The following is an 18,110-nucleotide window of genomic DNA, read 5'->3' as shown; positions in this document are numbered from 1 at the left end:
TCCTCACAATCTACCTCATTATGACCTTACATCTTGTTATTTATCTGCACTGCGATTCCTCTGTAACTGTCACACGTTACTCTGCATTCTGTTATTGTTTTACTGTACCTTGTTCTACCTTGATGTACAGATATAGTGAAATGAATGGTACCAAGATGCTGGCGTCTGTGAACACCCACAATCCCAAGCACTGGCGTCTGTGAACGCACCCAGTCCCAGAGACTGGCATGTGACCTCCAAAAATCCCAGATACTGGCATCGGTGAACACCCACAATCCCAGGCACTGGCGTCTGTGAACACCCATAATCTCAGGCACTGGCATCTGTGAACACCCACAATCCCAGACACTGGCACCTGTGAAAACCCACAATCCCAGACACTGACATCTGTGAAAACCCACAATCCCAGACACTGGCACCTGTGAAAACCCACAATCCCAGGCACTGACATCTGTGAACACCCACAATCCCAGACACTGGCACCTGTGAAAACCCACAATCCCAGGCACTGACATCTGTGAAAACCCACAATCCCAGACACTGGCATCTGTGAACACCCACAATCCCAGACACTGGCATCTGTGAACACCCACAATCCCAGACACTGGCACTTGTGAAAACCCACAATCCCAGGCACTGGCACCTGTGAAAACCCACAATCCCAGGCACTGGCATCTGTGAACACTCACAATCTCAGACACTGGCACCTGTGAAAACCCACAATCCCAGGCACTGACATCTGTGAAAACCTACAATCCCAGACACTGGCACCTGTGAAAACCCACAATCCCAGTCACTGGCATCTGTGAACACCCACAATCCCAGGCACTGGCACCTGTGAAAACCCACAATCCCAGAAACTGGCATTTGTGAACACACCCAGTCCCAGAGACTGGCATGTGACCTCCAAAAATCCCAGATACTGGCATCGGTGAACACCCACAATCCCAGGCACTGGCATCTGTGAATGCCCACTATCCCAGGCACTGGCATCTGTGAGCACCCACAATCCCAGACACTGGCATCTGTGACCTCAAAAAAAAACTCAGACACTGGCACCCGTGATCTCTAAAAAAAAAATCTCAGACACTGGCACCTGTGACCTCCAAAATCTCAGACACTGGCATCTGTGACCTCCATAATCCCAGATGCTTGTCCCTGTGACCTCCAAAATCTCAGACACTGGCATCTGTGACCTCCATAATCCCAGATGCTTGTCCCTGTGACCTCCAAAATCTCAGACACTGGCACCTGTGACCTGCGCAATCCCAGACACTGGCATTAGTGACCTCCGTGGTGCAAGATACTGATGCCTGTGATCTTTACAATCCTAGACTTTGCTGTCTGCAAACTCCATGTCCCGGATGTTGCAATCTGTTACCTTTGATGGCTTTCTGGGCGTGGCTCAGCTGCTGCAGATCTTGAGCCAGTGAATGCAGCTGCCACTGCATTTCCTCCAGCTGTCGCAGTGTGGCTGCTGGATTCTGGCGGGGTTCCTGGAACGAGGCGGCATTGACAGCGCAGTTTATGGACTGTGCCTGTGCAGTGAGGAGTTGCTGTCTCTGCTCTACGTTGTCAAGTGCACTGTCACGCCGACCCCTGACGAACTCTGATGCCTCTCTACACACCTGGAGGAAGGTGTTCCACAGGTACTCCACCTGTGAGAGAGTAGGCAGTGAACACTGGCACCACAGCAGGGAGGGTCAGCACAGAATCTGAATCAGACTTAATATCACTGGCAAATGTCGAAAATTTTGTTTTTTTTGTGTGGCAGCACAACATTGTAAAACATAATTTAAAATCTATAAATTCTAATAAAATGTATTTATATACATACACAAACATATAAAACTATAAATTATAATAAAAATATATTTATATACATACACATACATATATATACCTATATTTCTGCATACTTTATTTACTCTTTAAATAAATTTTGATATTCATTTATATTTAAACTGTCACGTACCCCGTGACGGGTTAAAGAACCAGCAGAGATGGAAAACACTTTGGAGTCCAGTATTGCTATTAACTAATAATATTTATTAGTAACTATGCAATACAGTAATATAAATGTAGATAAATCAAACAGGTTAGCAATGATTATATATATAAGTAAGTATATCAGTAAGTGTGGAAATATATGTATGAAACACCAAGCTTCTTTAAGTCTAGGGGTAAAAAGATACAGTCTTACAATGATGAGTAAAGTTCAGACCGGTTCAGTTCGTGGTATTGAGTTGAGTAGTGATGGAGAGAGAGAGGGAGAGATTTGAGTCTTCAGGTGAGCTGATGCCATTGATCTTCTTGTTGTCCTTCGAAATCCTTCACAAGTCACCGACTGTGACTGTAACAAAGGGGACCGGTTTTCTGTGGTGGAGCTATCCCCCAGGTGAGGGTGGACACATGGACAACCCCCCACCAGTCAACTCCTTCTCCTTCACTGCAAGAGCAATTGGATCGATCCTCCAAAACCCACTTTCTCTGCAGGCACAACAATGCTCATTCAGTGTCCAGATCATGTGTCTGAGGTCTGTATCATCTGACCTCCTATTTATCTCACCGTGCTGAGCATCACCTGTCATTCAAAGAGTCTCTCCTTCTTTTGTCTGTAAAGAAATGCAAGCAAGCAGATCTGTCCTTGAAAATAACATCAATAATGTGCTGTTGGTCACCATAGCAACCTTCGAGCTGCTCGGTGCTATCTCCAAAGTTACCTCCCGTGCCCTTACGGGACAGACCAACCGTTAATCTTCGTCTCTCTCTCTCTCTTCAAAACAAACCATAACTCTCTCTCTCTTCAAACAGTTAATAGGGGCACTCCATGATCCCCTCACAAAACTGACTTCAGGAAGGGGTTCCTGAAGGGAGACTCTCCCTTCCTAAAGAGAGAGAAAACACTGAGTGTGTATCTTCAGGCTCCTGTACCTCCTCCTTGCTGATGGTAGTGAAGAGAAGAGGACATGTCCTGGGTGATGGATGCCTCCTTCTTCAGGCAGCGTCTTTTGAAGATGTCCTTGATGCTGGGGAGGTTAGTGCCCACGATGGAACTGGCTGAGTTCACTGGCGACCACACTAGGGAGGAGAACACTGGGGAATCAGGTAATGAGACCACTTACCCAACATGGGCTCAGTTTCAATCCCATGCTCACCCCCAGTGGACTGGGGAACTTCACCTGTGCCCAAGCCTCTTCAGCTACAAAGTCTGATTCCAATCGTGGGATAAGGGGAGATAAGAATCTTTTACTCCATTTCTTTCCGCTGATCCCACAAAGATACATCTGCCTCAGGTTTAGGATTTCAGCAAAGCACCTCGGCCCCACTGGGAGGGGTCCCATCCTTCATGGCCCTGGGTGAAGGGAGAGCTCTCTCCTGTTATTCTCGAACACCAGGTTCCGGGAAGGCTCTGCCTGAGCCAGGACCCATGTCGTACCCTCTGTCCGTGCACCTCCAACAGCCTCCAGGGATACAGGGCAGAGGTAAGGGGAGGCTCAGGGAAAGGGAAGGATGGGGAGGGACAGAGGGACAGGGCAGAGGTAATGAGAAACTCAGGGGAAGGGTGGAGGGACAGGGCCGAGCAAGGGGAGGCTCAGAGGAAGGGTTGAGGAATTGGGCAGAGGTAAGAGAGGCCACGGAAAGGGAAGAGGGATGGGATGAGGTATGGAGAGACTCAGGGGAAGGGGCAGAGGGATAGGGAAGGGCAACAGACAGTGAGGGTAGAAAATACAGCAGCCTCTCCTCTCTTAGTACCTGCTCCTCCTCTTTGTCCTGGTATGAGGTGTGATGCTGGAACTCAACACGGACAATCTGGACCAGTCCCAATACATAATCCAACTGTCGCCGGTAATCCGGGGTGGTCCTGTTGTAGTTATCCAACTGGGAAATAAAGGCAGGATAATCAGAGAGAGTCCAGTGGAGATGGAGTCAGACAGCTACCTCAACCATTTCCTCTGGCAGCTTGTTCCATCGCCCTCCACACTCTGGGTGAAAGAGTTACCCCTCAGCTTCCTGTAGAGTCTCCCCTTTTAAACCTACACCTTCTAGCTTCTGATTTCCCAATCCGAGGAGAAAAATGGTACAGAATGGAGAAAGCAGGGTTAGTACATTCACACATGACACGGAGTGTCAGAGTGACAGGGTCAGGAGTTTGAGGAATAAGGGGGGGGTTTAGAGTTTCGAGGCAAAGGAGGTGAGGGGTTTCAGGATGGGAGGGTGTGGGTTAAGGGGTGAAGAGTTTGAGGGATAAAGGGAGGGGTTAGTGTTGCAAGGTAAAGGAGGTCAGATTTTTCATGGTGATGGGGTGAAGAATTTGAGGTATGAGGGGGTTTTAGTGTTGAGGTGAAGGAGGTGAGGAGTTTCAGGGTGAGAGAGTGTGGGTGAGGGGTAAAGAGTTTGAAGGATGAGTAGTCTTGAGGGTAAGGGGCGAAGGGGATTCCATGGTGAAGAGGTGAGGGGTTTCAGGATGAGATGCTGAGGAGTTTGAATGATGAAGGGTTTCATGGTGAAGGGTTTTGGGGTTTCTGGATTTCTAGATTCAGGGTTTTGGGAAGAGGGATTTTGGGGTGTCAGAGTGAGATTTCTGGTGACAACGGTGAATGGTATGGAGGCTTCTGGCTTCCAGAAGTTTGAGGTGATGGGGAGGATATTTGTGTTTTTTGGGCTTCTATGTTCTGGGGTTTCTGGGTGAAAGGTTTCGGGGTTTCTTGGCTTCTAGGGTCTGGGTGTTTGGGTGAAAGGTTTTGGGGTGACTGGGCTTCTGGATTCTGGGATTTCAGAGTGAGGGAATTTGAGGCTTCAGATTGTGGAGGGATTCATGATTTTGGGATGAGGGGTTTTGGGGTTTCACAGTTTCAGTGTTTAAGAATGATGGGGTTCAATCATTCCAGGCAAAGAGTTTGGAGGTTTCTGGGTTCTGGAATTTTGGGATTTCTGTGTTTCTGAGTTTGGGGGTTAGAAGTTTTGGGTTTCAGTCTGAGGGGGCTTTGAGTGAAGGGATTTGGGGTTTCTGAGTTTCAGGATTTCGGGGTTGGGGTTTTGAGGTGTTGGAGTGAGGGAGTTCTGGGTGGAGGCTTTGGAGTTTTCTGGGATATGGGTTCCGGGATTTTGTAGTTTCTGGGTCAAGGGTTTTGGGAGTTTCAGACTGAGAGGACTTTTGAGTGAAGGGATTTGGGGATTCTGGGTTTTGGGGTGTCAGAAGGAGAGATTTTTTGGGAATTTGGTTTGGGCTGAAGAGCTTTGAAGTTTCTGGGTTCCAGGATTTTGGGTGATGGCTTCTGTGGTGAGGGGTGAGGGGTCTTGGATTTCAGAATGAACGGGTGTCAGATACAGGACTGAAGGTGGTATATGTGAATGCCCACAATATATGGAATAAGATAGATGATCTTGCAGCACAGCTAGAGGTTGGCAGGTATGATGCTGTGGGTATCACTGAGTCGTGGCTGAAAGAAGATCGTAGTTGGGTTCAAAAGGACAGGCAGTTAAGCAGAGGGGGTGGAGTGACTCTGTTGGTAAAAAATGAAGTCAAATCCTGAGAAAGAGGTGACACGGGATTGGAATATGTAGAATCCTTGTGGGTAGAGTTAAGAAATTGCAAGGGTAAAAAGACCCTGATGGGAGATATATACAGGCCTCCGAACAGTAGCCAGGATATGGGACATAAATTACAATAAGAGATAGAAATCGCATGTCAGGAGGGCAAGAGGGATTTCAACATGCAGGTAGATTGGGAAAACCATGTTGGTGCTGATTTTGGTTCCCAAGAGAGAATTTTTAGAATGCCTACGAGACGGCTTTTTAGAGCAGTTTGTAGTTGATTCCACTGGATCAGCTATTCTGGATTCAGTGTTGTGTAATAAACCAGAATTGATTAATGAGCTTAAGGTAATGGAACTCATAGGAGACAGTGATCATAATATGATAGAATTCACTCTGCAATTTGAGAAGAATTGCAGAGTAAACTCTCACAGACTGTGCAACAGTTTCTTCCCCCAAGCCATCAGACTCCTCAATACTCAGAGACTAGATTGACATCTACATCATTTATTATTATATTGTAATTTGTTCTCTACTGTGCCTATGTCTTGTTTATTATTTATTGTACTGCCCTGCACTGTTTTGTGCACTTTATGTAGTCCTGTGTAGGTCTGTAGTCTAGTGCACTTTTTGTGTTGTCTTACGTAGTCTAGTGTAGCCTTGTGCTGTCTCACATAGTCTAGTGTAGTTTTGTGTTGTTTCATGTAGCACCAGGGTCCTGGAGGAACGCTGTTTCGTTTTTACTGTGTACTGTACCAGCAGCTTATGGTCGAAATGACAATAAACTTGACTTGACTTGAATTGAAGATAAAATTAGTTGTGTCAGTGTTACAGTGGAGTAAAAGGAATTACAGAGGCAAGGGAGAGGAGCTGGCCAAAGTTTGATTGGAAGGGGACAAAGTTGGAAGAAGTTTTCTGATGACTCTGCCATAGTTGGATGCATCAGCAAGGGAGATGAGGCTGAGTACAGGGCTACTGTAGGAAACTTTGTCACATGGTGTGAGCAGAATTATCTGCAGCTTAAAGGAGCTGGTGGTAGACCTGAGGAGAGCTAAGGTACCGGTGACCCCTGTTTCCATCAAGGAGGTCAGTGTGGACATGGTGGAGGATTACAAATACCTGGGGATACGAATTGAGAATAAACTGGACTGGTCTAAGAACACTGAGGCTGTCTACAAGAAGGGTCAGAGCCGTCTCTATTTCCTGAGGAGACTGAGGTCCTTTAACATCTGTCGGATGATGCTGAGGATGTTCTACGAGTCTGTGGTAGCCAGTGCTATCATGTTTGCTGTTGTGAGCTGGGGCAGCAGGCTGAGAGTGGCAGACACCAAAAGAATCAACAAACTCATTCGTAAGGCCAGTGATGTTGTGGGGATGGAACTGGACTCTCTCACGGTGGTGTCTGAAAAGAGGATGCTGTCTAAATTGCATGCCATCTTGGCCAATGTCTCCCATCCACTACATAATGTACTGAGTGGGCACAGGAGTACATTCAGCCAGAGACTCATTCCACCGAGATGCAATACAGAGCGTCATAGGAAGTCATTCCTGCCTGTGGCCATCAAACTTTACAACTCCTCCCTTGGAAGGTCAGACATCCTGAGTCAATAGGTTGGTCCTGGACTTATTTAATAATTTACTGGCATAAGTTACATATTACTATTTAACTATTTATGGTTCTATTGCTATTTATTATTTATGGAGTAACTGTAACGAAAACCAATTTCCCCCGGGATTAATAAAGTATGACTATGACTATGACATGAGCAGGGTTGACAGCTGAGCAGCATTGGCTGGAGATTTTGGGAACAATTCAGAAGGTGGAGGACAGATACATCCCAGAGCATTCTACAGGCAGGACGATGCACTGTGGCTGACAAGGGAAGTCAATGGCAACATAAAAGCGAAAGGGAGGGTATATAATATAGCAAAATTTAGTGGAACGTTAGAGGGTTGGATAGCTAGCATTTAAAAAACCAACAGAAAGCAACTAAAAAGCCACAGGATGCAAAAAGATGAAATATGATGGTGAGCTAGCCAATAATTTTAAAGAGGATACCAAATGTTTTTTCAGACACATGAAGTGTAAAAAAGAGGCAAGAGTAGATATCCAACCAATGGAAATGGCACTGGAGAGGTAGCAATGGAGTCCAAAGAAATGGAGGAGGAACTTCATAAGTATTTTCCTTCAATTTTCACTGTGGAAGACACTAGCAGTATGCTGGACGTTTGAGTGTCAGAGGGCAGAAGTAAGTGTAGTTGGTAGTATTAGTGAGAAGCTTCTTGGGAAACCGAAAGGTCTGAAGGTGGATAAGTCACCTGGACCAGATGGACTACACCCTTGGGTTCTGAAAGAGGTGGATGAAGAGATTGTGGAGGCATTAGTAATGATCTTTCAAGAATCACTAGATTCTGGAATGGTTCCAGAATGGAAGATTGTAAATGTCATTCTACTCTTTAAAAAGGGAGAGAGGCAGAATAAAGGAAATTATAGGCCAGTTAGTCTCACCTCGGTGGCTAGGAAGATGTTGGAGTTGATTATTAAGGATGAGGTCTTGGGGTACTTGAAGGCACATGGTAAAATAGACCAAAGTCAGTATGATTTCCTTAAGGGAAAATCTTGCCTGACAAATCTATTGGAGTTTTTTTCTGAAATAACAAGCAGAATGGACAAAGGAGAATTGGGAGATGTTCTATACTTAGATTTTCAGAAGCCCTTTGACAAGGTGCCACACGAGGCTGCTAAACAGGATAAGAGCCCATGGTACTACTAACATGGATAGCGCATTGGCTGATTGGCAAGAGGCAGCGTGGGAATAAAAGGGGCCTTTCTGGTTGGCTGCCGATGAGTAGTGGTGTTCCACAGGGGCTGTGTTGGGACCTTTTCTTTTTACGTTATGTGTCAATGATTTGGATGACAGAATTGATGACTTTGTGGCCAAATTTGTGGATGATACAAAGATAGGTAAAGGGGTAGGTAGTGCTGAGGAAGCAGAGAGGGTACAGAAGGATTCAGGCACATTAAGAGAACGGGCAAAGAGGTGGCAAATGGAATACAATGTTGGGAAGTATCCGGACTTTCGCTTTGGTAGAAGGATTAAAAGCTCCTCTAAAGAAGGAGAACATTTTTAAAAATCCGAGGTGCAGAGGGACCTGGGGGTCCTTGCGCAGGTTCCCTAAAGGTTAATTTGCAGGTTGAGTCAGTGGTGAGGAAGGTAAATGCAATGTTAGGACTAGAATATAAAAGCAGGGCTGTAATGTTGAGACTTTATAAAGCACTGTTGAGACCTTTTTCGGGGTATTGTGAGCAGTTTTGAGCCCCTTATCTAAGAAAGGATGTGCTGACATTGGTGAGTGTTCAAAGGAGATTCAAGAAAATGATTCTGGGATTGAAAAGCTTGTCATATGAGGAGCATTTGATGGCTATGAGCCTCTCTCACTGGAATTCAGAAGAATGAGGAGGGATCTCATTGAAACCTATCAAATGTTGCTAGATCCAAATAGAGTGGATGTTTCCTATATTGGGGGGGGGGGGGGGCGGGGTCTAGGACCAGACAGCACAGCCTCAGAATAGTGCAATGTCCATTTTGGATGGAGATGAGGAGGAATGTTTTCAGCCAGAGGGCAGTGAATCTGTGGAATTCTTTGCTGCAGGTGCCTGAAGAGGCCAGAATCACATTTATGGTGATGGGTTCTTGATGAGACAGGGTGTGAAAGGTCACGGGAAGTAGGCAGGAAAATGGGATTGAGAGGGAACTGGATCAGCCATGACGAAACGGCAAAGCAAACTCAATGGGCAAAACAGCCTGATTCTGCACCTAAGTCTTATGTCTTATGGTTTTGGGGCTGCATTGTGTGAGGGGTTTAGGGTTTCAGGATTGAGGGCTTTGGTGTTTATGAGTTCCAGTGTTTTGGGGTGTCAGAGTATGGTATTTCTCTGAGTTAGGTGTGAGGGATTTGGGTGTCAGAATATGTTGTTTCTCTGAGTTTGGGGTGAGGGGATTTGGGGTGTCAGAATATGGTGTTTCTCTGAGTTTGGGAAGAGGGGATTTGGGGTGTCAGAGTAAGGTGTTTTCTGAATTTGGGGTGAGGGGATTAGGGGTGTCAGAGTAAGGTGTTTTCTGAGTTTGGGGTGAGGGGATTTCGGGTGTCAGAGTAAGGTGTTTTCTGAGTTTGGGGTGAGGGGATTTGGGGTGTCAGAGTAAGATGTTTTCTGAGTTTGGGGTGAGGGGATTAGGGGTGCCAGAGTAAGGTGTTTCTCTGAGTTTGGAGTGAGGGGATTTGGGGTATCAGAATATATTGTTTCTCTGAGTTTGGGGTGAGGAAATTTGGGGTGTCAGAGTAAGGTGTTTCCCTGAGTTTGGAGTGAGGGGATTTGGGGTATCAGAATATGTTGTTTCTCTGAGTTTGGGAAAAGGGGATTTGGGGTATCAGAGTAAGGTGTTTTCTGAGTTTGGGGTGAGGGGATTAGAGGTGTCAGAGTAAGGTGTTTTCTGAGTTTGGGGTGAGGGATTTGGGGTGTCAGAGTAAGGTGTTTTCTGAGTTTGGGGTGAGGGGATTTGGGATGTCAGAGTAAGGTGTTTTCTGAGTTTGGGGTGAGGGGATTTGGGGTGTCAGAGTAAGGTGTTTTCTGAGTTTGGGGTGCCAGAGTAAGGTGTTTCTCTGAGTTTGGAGTGAGGGGATTTGGGGTGTCAGAATATGTTGTTTCTCTGAGTTTGGGGTGAGGGGATTTGGGGTGTCAGAGTAAGATGTTTTCTGAGTTTGGGGTGAGGGGATTTGGGGTGTCAGAGTGAGGGGGTCTGGTGCGTGAAGTCTGCATTCCAGTTCACGGTTCGGTCCATTGATTCCTTATTCTGGGTTTTCCTCCGTTCCATTGGGTGCCTTAATTGAGGCACCTGATTCTCATTTTGGGCTGGCACATAAATGCCTCTCAAACCAAGGATTCCCTGCTGGACTGTTCCCTTCCCATTCCTTCTGAAGCCTTGCCTGCAGCACTGTCAAGTTCAACTGCTGGAGTGAGTCCGGAGCCTTCCCATGCCAAGATAAGAAACTAACCATCATTGAGTTTGGATCTATCTCTTTGCGTCCCCGTGTTGAGTGTCCATGTCAAAGAAGAATCCTGGCCCTAGGTCCTGCTCCCAAGGATGGGTCCTGCTCTGTGTTCTGTGTTCCAAGTTCCAGGTGCCATGTTCCAGTCCTGTCCAAGTCAAAGCTTTGTGTTCTCATCCTGTCCATGTCCCTCACCCAGTCCAGGAGTCCCTCAGCAAGTGTCCTTGGCAGTCATCTTGGCCCTGCGTCCTAGAAAGGGTCCTGGCCCTGCTCTCCAAGGAGGAGTCCCGGCTCCGTACCCAAGCGCTTCGTCCTGTCCTGGAGTACCTCGTCCAGTCCACGTCCTAGGCTCTGAGCGTCCAGTCCATGTCCTAGGCTCTGTGTTCCTGTGTTCCAAGACCAAGTCCAGGCGCCATGTTCCAGCCCTGTCCAAATCTGACCTTCGTGTCCTCATCTAGTTCCGGTTCCTCTCCCAGCCCAGTGTTGAGGATTCCTTGCCCTGTGATGGGGTACCTCATCCTGTGCTGGAGTACCTCGTCCTGCCCTGTAGCCACATCCTGTCCTTGCCAGGATCCTAGTCCCGAATCCTAGCCTAGATCTGGGTTCTGGTTCCGAGTCCCAACCAAGACCCAGGTTCCCGGTCCTTGTCCAGGCTCTGGTTCCGGAGTTCCGAGTTCCTAGTCCAGGCTCCTCATTCCTGGTTCCCTGTCCGGGTCTCGTATTTCCAGTCCAAGTCCTAGCCCAGGCCCTGAATCCAAGTCTCGTCCAGGGTCTGTGTCAACGTCCAGCGTCACCTTGCTATCTTGATAACCCTAGTCCTGTTCCTAGTACTTCAGTGTCTGTATCTTGCATTTGGGTCTGCCATCAACACACACCTTATAACAAGTTCAGGCACGAGGAAATCTGCAGATGCTGGAATTTCAAGCAGCACACATAAAAAAAATTGCTGGTGTAATGCAGCAGGCCAGGCAGCATCTATAGGAAGAGGTACAGTCGACGTTTCAGGCCGAGACCCTTTGTCTCGGCCTGAAACGTTGACTGTACCTCTTCCAACAAGTTCAGGTGAGGGTTTTGAGGGTTTCAGAGTGAGGGGTTTGGGAGTTTGAGGTGAGGGCTTTTGGGGTGTCTGGGTGTGCCCTAAGCTATCTCCTGGGATTCCCTGCCTCACGGGCTGCACTGGATGTGGGTTTACCGTGCTTATAAACGAGCCGAAGGTGATGGTGTCGTCCGGTTTCTCCTGAAGGCGTACGATAGCCGTGCTGAGGTCAGTGGTGAGTTGGGAGAGCAGACAGTCCACCTTGTCCTTCAGTACCTGCAGGATCTGCTGCAGCATCGACACCAGCGCAGGAACTGCAACAGGACACAGGCACTGGCTGAGGATTGCAACCATCCAGTGTCACTCACAGCTGTATCCGTGCTGCTGCTGACACGGCAGAGAAGTGAGTGAGAGATCAATCAGGTAGCAGTGTGAGATGGTTGTGTGAGAAATCCCTTGTGACAAAATCCTACCTTGGTGCCTCACTGAGGTATAGGAGTGACACTGGCCAGACATCAGCAAAGTACAGTGGAGATTCGGTCTCTGGCAGGTCTAACCGAGCCGTGAAGGTGATGTTCCATCGGTATACTACTGGACTAGATCTAGTGGTAGGATCGTGGCTAGCTAAGTCAAGGAGGTAAGCATGCCTTTGCTACTTTGTAGGTTGTGCCCCTTCATGCAAAGGTTGCACCCAAAGAGGACGCTGGCACCAGGGTGTCTGATGATGTCTGTGGCAGATGAATCCAAAAGGGTCAATGGTACAGCCACCTTGGTGACATGCGGAGGAACCAGAGTGCTGGACAACGGACGGCATCGCGAGACTAGTTAGTTGTCACTGCGGGGCAACTTCCTTATCCGCTAAGTCTGTTACACTCCTGTGTACCACTTAGCATCAGATCTGGAATCCCAGAGAGACTGTATGGTGGGGGCACGACACTGTCTGTTGGATTACTGTGCAAGGCGTGTATACAGTCAACATCGAAATCGATGGACAGCCGAAGAAGGGACAGTGAGTAAGAGCAATTCCTTGTGGCACTGACACAGTTGTGTTAGAGAGTGTGTGAGACCTCTCTCACGCACAGTGTGAGACGGCTGTGAGGGTGAGTGTGTACAGACGTGTGGGTGGGTGTGTGAGAACTCTCTCACGCACAGTGTGAGACGGCTGTGTGGGTGGGTGTGTACAGATGTGTTAGAGAGTGTGAGAGACCTCTCTCACGCACAGTGTGAGACGGCTGTGAGGGTGAGTGTGTACAGATGTGTGGGTGGGTGTGAGAGAACTCTCTCACGCACAGTGTGAGACGGCTGTGTGGGTGTGTGTGTACCTACCCATCTCATGCTGAACGTAGGTACAGTCCAACACCAGCAGGCGGTTCTTGCAGACCAGCATTGGGCCCACCCTCCTTGCCCGGCCCTCCCACCTTCTCAGCCTGGCAATAAGTTCTTGGAACTGCTCCGGTCTCCAGCTGTACATCTGTTCCACAGCCGTCATATCCCATTCTCGGATCACTTGGAGTGTTTCCAGCAGCCAGATTTTGCAGATTCGGAACTTGAGTGTCTCCTTCAGGGAATCCTGAGAGAAAATAGAATCGCTGTGAAACCTAGCCCACTCCCTGCGGGCAACGACTCCAGGCACAGCCTAGGCCCACGCCAAGCCTCACAGAATCCTCTCCTCTTCCACCAGGCCATCAGACTGCTTAATTCATGCTGACGCAACTGTATGTTTATGCTATCCTGTTGTACATAACATTTATTATAAATTACTATCATTCCACATTTGAACGGAGGTGTAATGTAAAGATTTTTACTCCTCATATCTATAAAGGATGTAAGCAATAAAGTCAATTCAATTCAATTCCTTCAGCCCACGGACACTCTGCCCCTTTAAATATACCCAATGCCTCGGCCTCCACTACTGTCTGTAGCAACGAACTCTACAGACTCTCTACCACCTGGCTAAAAAAATTCTTCTCATCTCTTTTCTAAATGGACATCCTTCTATTCTGAGGCTGTGCCCCCTGTTCCTAGACTCCCACACTATAGGGAGCATGGTCTCCACAACCACTCGATCTAGCCCTTTCATATTCAATAGGTTTCAATGAGATCTCCCCGGCTATTCTTTTACACCGCATTGAGTACAGGCTCAGAGCCAAAACACTCCTCATACATTAACCCTTTGATTCCCGGAATCTTTCTCATGAACCTCCTCTGGACCCTCTCCAATAACAGCACATCCTCTCTGAGATAAGGGGCTCAAAACTGAGGTCTGACCAATGCTTTATAAGCCTCAGCATTATCAGACATCCCACCCTACGAAAACTCACTTCAGGGAGGTAGCAACCCCCCCCCCACCCGGTCGACCTCCAAGGGTGTATGTAATACTTCGTTTAGTGATTTTGTCTAATCTGTAAACCAAGTTGTGTATATGCAGAAAAAGTGACATTAAAATATGCACTTGTATTATGTTATCAAGGAGTGTTTTTTTTTATTCTATTACAACTTTAAGCAAGTCCACAGGGAGTTTGGCCTCATCACGTAGGACATCAATAGAGCATCCTTGGCAGCTAGCCAGCTAGTTTAAATAGCGTTAGCTATGCTAATGAATGAATGACACCTGTTAGACTCACCTCAACATGTCGTTTACATTTTAACCCACCATGGGCAATAGAAAAGTCCCTGTTGCAAACAGTGCAGCGAGCAACACTATCATTATTTTTGAGGTCGACTGTAAAGCCCACCCACAGAGAAAACTGATAGGTCTACGTAGCACAAAGGGAGACCAATCAGGGTGCTCGCTCTCGCTCTCAAAAAAATCGATTTCTGGTATACTGTATATAATCTTCGAGCGTCAGGGAGCCACTATCAATATGCGGGAGACTCCCAGAACTTCCAGGAGAGGTGGGATGTCTGCAGTATATTCTAGTCCGCTTTAACTGAATGCTAAAATTGTAGTTGCCTTCCTCACTATCGACTCAACCTGCAAGTTAACCTTTACGGAATCCTGCACAAGGACTCCCAAGTCCCTTTGTACCTCTGATTTTTAAAATTTCTCCCCATTTAGAAAAGACTTTGTCTTTATTCTTCTACCAAAGTGTATGACCAGATGTTTTTCCATACTATATTCCATCTGCCACTTCTTTGCCCATTATCACAATCTGTCTAAATCCTTCTGCAAAATCTCTGCTTCCTTAACACTACCTGCCCCTCCATCTATCTTCCTTTCATCCACAAACTTGGTCAGAAAGCCACCAATTCTGTCATCCAAATCATTGACGCATAATGTAAAAAGAAGCATTCCCAGCACTGACCCCTGTGGAATACCACTAAACACTGGCAGCCAACACGAACAGACCAAAATACCATAAGACATAGGAGCAGAATGAGGCCATCGAGTCTGCTCCACCATTCCATCATGGCTGATCCTGGATCCCACTCAACCCCATACACCTGCCTCTCACCATATCCCTTGATGCCCAGCCCAATCAATCTATCAACTTACGCTTTGACCGGCCTCCACTGCAGTCTGTGGCACAGCATTCCATGGATCCACCACTCATTGGCTAAAAAAAAATCCTCGTTACTGCTGTTCTAAAAGGTCACCCCTTAATTTTGAGGCTGTGCCCTCTAGTTCTGGATACCCCCACCACAGGAAACATCCTCTCCACATCCACCTTACCTAGTTCTTTCAACATTTGGTAGGTTTCAATGAGATCCCCAAGCATTCTTCTGAATTCCAGTGAGTACAGGCCCAAAGCTGCCAAACATTCCTCATATGTTAACCCCTTCATTCCTGGAATCATCATCGTGAACCTCCTCTGGACTCTCTTCAGTGGTAACCCATCCTTTCTGTGATAAGGAGCCCAAAACTGTTGACAGTACTCTAAGTGCAGCCTGACTAGTGTCTTATAAAGGCGCAGCATTATCTCCTTGTTTTTATATTCTAGTCCCCTTGAAATAAATGCCAACATTGTATTTGCCTTCTTTACCACAGAATCAACCTGTAAATTAATCTTCTGGGAGTCTTGCACGAGGACTCTCAAGTCCCTCTGCACCCCTGATGTTTGAACCTTCTCCCCATTTAGATAATAGTCTGCACTATTGTTCATTTTACCAAAATGTATTATCATATATTTCTCAACACTGTATTCCATCTGCCGCTCTTTTTGTCCATACTTTTAATTTCTCTAAGTCCTGCTGCAATCACATTGCTTCCTCAGCACTACCTACCCCTCCACCTATCTTCGTATCATCTGCAAACTTTGCCACAAAACCATCAATTCCATTATCTAAATTACTGACAAACTATGTGAAAAGTAGCGGTCCGAATACTGACTCCTGAGGAACACCACTAGTCACTGGCAGCCAACCAGAAAAGTCTCCTTTTATTTCCATTTGCTGCCTCCTGCCTGTCAGCCATTCCTCTATCCATGCCAGTATCTTTCCTGAGCACCATAGGATTTTATCTTGTTAAGCGGCCTCATGTGAGGCAACTTATCAAGTGCCTTCTGAAAATCTAAATAAATGACATCTACTACCTCTCCTTTGTCCACCCTACTTGTTACTTCCTTGAAGAATTTAGACAGATTTGTCAGGCAAGATTTCCCTTTACAGAAACCATGCTGACTTTGACTTATTTCATCATTAGTCTCCCAGTACCCCGAAACATCCTTAATAATGGATTCCAACACTTTCCCAACCACTGAGGTTAAGCTAATTGGCCTATAATTTCTTCCCTTTTGTCTTCCTCCCTTCTTAAAGAGTGGAGTGATATTTGTAGGTCCATGCCAGAATTGAGTGATTCTTGAAAGATCATGACCAACGCATCCGTTATCTCTTCCGCAACCTCAATCAGGACTCTGAGATGTAGTCCATCTGGCCCAGGAGACTTATCCACCTAAGACCTTTCAGTTTGCCTTGCACTTTTTCCTTTGTAATGGCAATGGCACTCACTCCTGCTCCCTGACACTCTCGGACCTCTGGCACACTGCTAGTGTCTTCTACAGTGAAGACTGAAGCAAAGTATTTATTAAGTTCATCTGCCATTTCTTTGTCCCCCATTACTACCTCACCAGCATCATTTTCCAGTGATCAACTCTCATCTCCCTTTTATTCTTTATATAACTGAAAAATGTTACATATTACTATTTTATATTAAATATGCCCTCATATTTCATCTTTTCCTTTCTTATAGCTTTTTTAGTTGCCTTTTGTTGGATTTTAAAAGCTTCCCAATCATCCAACTTCCCACTCACTTTTGTTCCCTTATATGCCCTTTCCTTAGCTTTTATGCAGTCCTTAACTTCCCTTTTCAGCCCTAGTTGCCTAGCCCTGCCATTTGAGAACAACTTCATCTGTGGAACATATCTCTCCTGCACCTTCTGAGCTATTCCCAGAAACTTCAGCAATCTCTGCTCTCCCGTCATCCCCATCGGGATCCCCCTCCAATCCACCTGGGCAAGCTCCTCTCTCATGTCCCAGAAATTTCCTTTATTCCATTGCGATACTGATACATAGCACAGATATTTACAGCACACTACAGGCCCTTCGGCCCACAATGTTGTGCCGACCATGTAACCTACTCTAGCAACTGCCGAGAATTTGCCTAGCAAATAGCCCCCTATTTTTCTAAGCTCCATGTACCTATCTAAGAGGCTCTTAAAAGATCCTATTGTATCTGCTTCCACCACCGTCACTGGCAGTGCATTCCACACACTCACACCTCTGTGTGAAAAACTTACCCCTGACATCCCCTCGGTACCTATTTCCAAGCACCTTAATACCATGCCCCTTCGTGTTAGCCTCTGGCTAGCCACACGATCAATGCCTCTCATCATCTTATACACCCCTATCAGGTCACCGCTCATCCTCCGTCACTCCAAGGAGAAAAGACCAAGTTCACTCAACCTATTCTCGTGAGGCATTCTTTCCAATCCAGCCAAAATCCTTGTAAATCTCCTCTGCACTCTCTCTGTAGTATCCACATCCTTCCTGTAGTGAGGTGACCAGAACTGAGCACAGTACTCCAAGTGGGGTCTGACCAGGGTCCTATATAGCTGTAACATTACCTCACGGCTCTTGAACTCAGTCCCATGGCTGACGAAGGCCAACACACCATACGCCTTCTTAACAACACTGTCAACCTGTGCAGCAGCTTTGAGTGTCCTATGAACACGGACCCCAAGATCCCTCTGATCCTCCACACTGCCAAGAGTCTTAACATTAATATTATATTCTAGCTTCAAATTTCACCTACCAAAATGAACCACTTCACACTTATCTGGGTTGAAGTCCATCTGCCACTTCTCAGCCCAGTTCTGCATCCTATCAATGTCCTGATGTAACCTCTGACAACCCTCCAGATTATCCACAACACCCCCATTTATAAAAATCACAAAGAGGAGGGGTCCCAGAACAGACCCCTGCGGAACACCACTGGTCACCGAACTCCATGAAGGGGAGACATGTGACCTATGCATCTCCCTCTCATACT

The 18,110-nt window shown here is 46.7% G+C and overlaps 1 protein-coding gene across 1 annotated transcript in view; it reads right to left on the bottom strand.

Moving 5' to 3' along the window:
- The window catches only part of LOC140200632 (dynein heavy chain domain-containing protein 1), a 234,934-nt gene that overhangs the window by 129,357 nt on the left and 87,467 nt on the right, over window positions 1–18,110 (bottom strand). Inside the window, exons 12-15 of the mRNA XM_072264203.1 lie at window positions 12,950–13,193; window positions 11,780–11,937; window positions 3,394–3,882; window positions 1,382–1,658 (exon numbers count right to left, since the gene is read on the bottom strand). Coding sequence (XP_072120304.1) covers window positions 1,382–1,658; window positions 3,394–3,882; window positions 11,780–11,937; window positions 12,950–13,193 — 1,168 coding nt within the window. The remainder of the gene's footprint in view (window positions 1–1,381; window positions 1,659–3,393; window positions 3,883–11,779; window positions 11,938–12,949; window positions 13,194–18,110) is intronic.

This window comes from Mobula birostris, chromosome 7 (assembly GCF_030028105.1).
Source record: "Mobula birostris isolate sMobBir1 chromosome 7, sMobBir1.hap1, whole genome shotgun sequence".
Taxonomy (NCBI): Eukaryota; Metazoa; Chordata; class Chondrichthyes; order Myliobatiformes; family Myliobatidae; genus Mobula; species Mobula birostris.
This window is presented reverse-complemented; position numbering and strand designations above follow the sequence as displayed.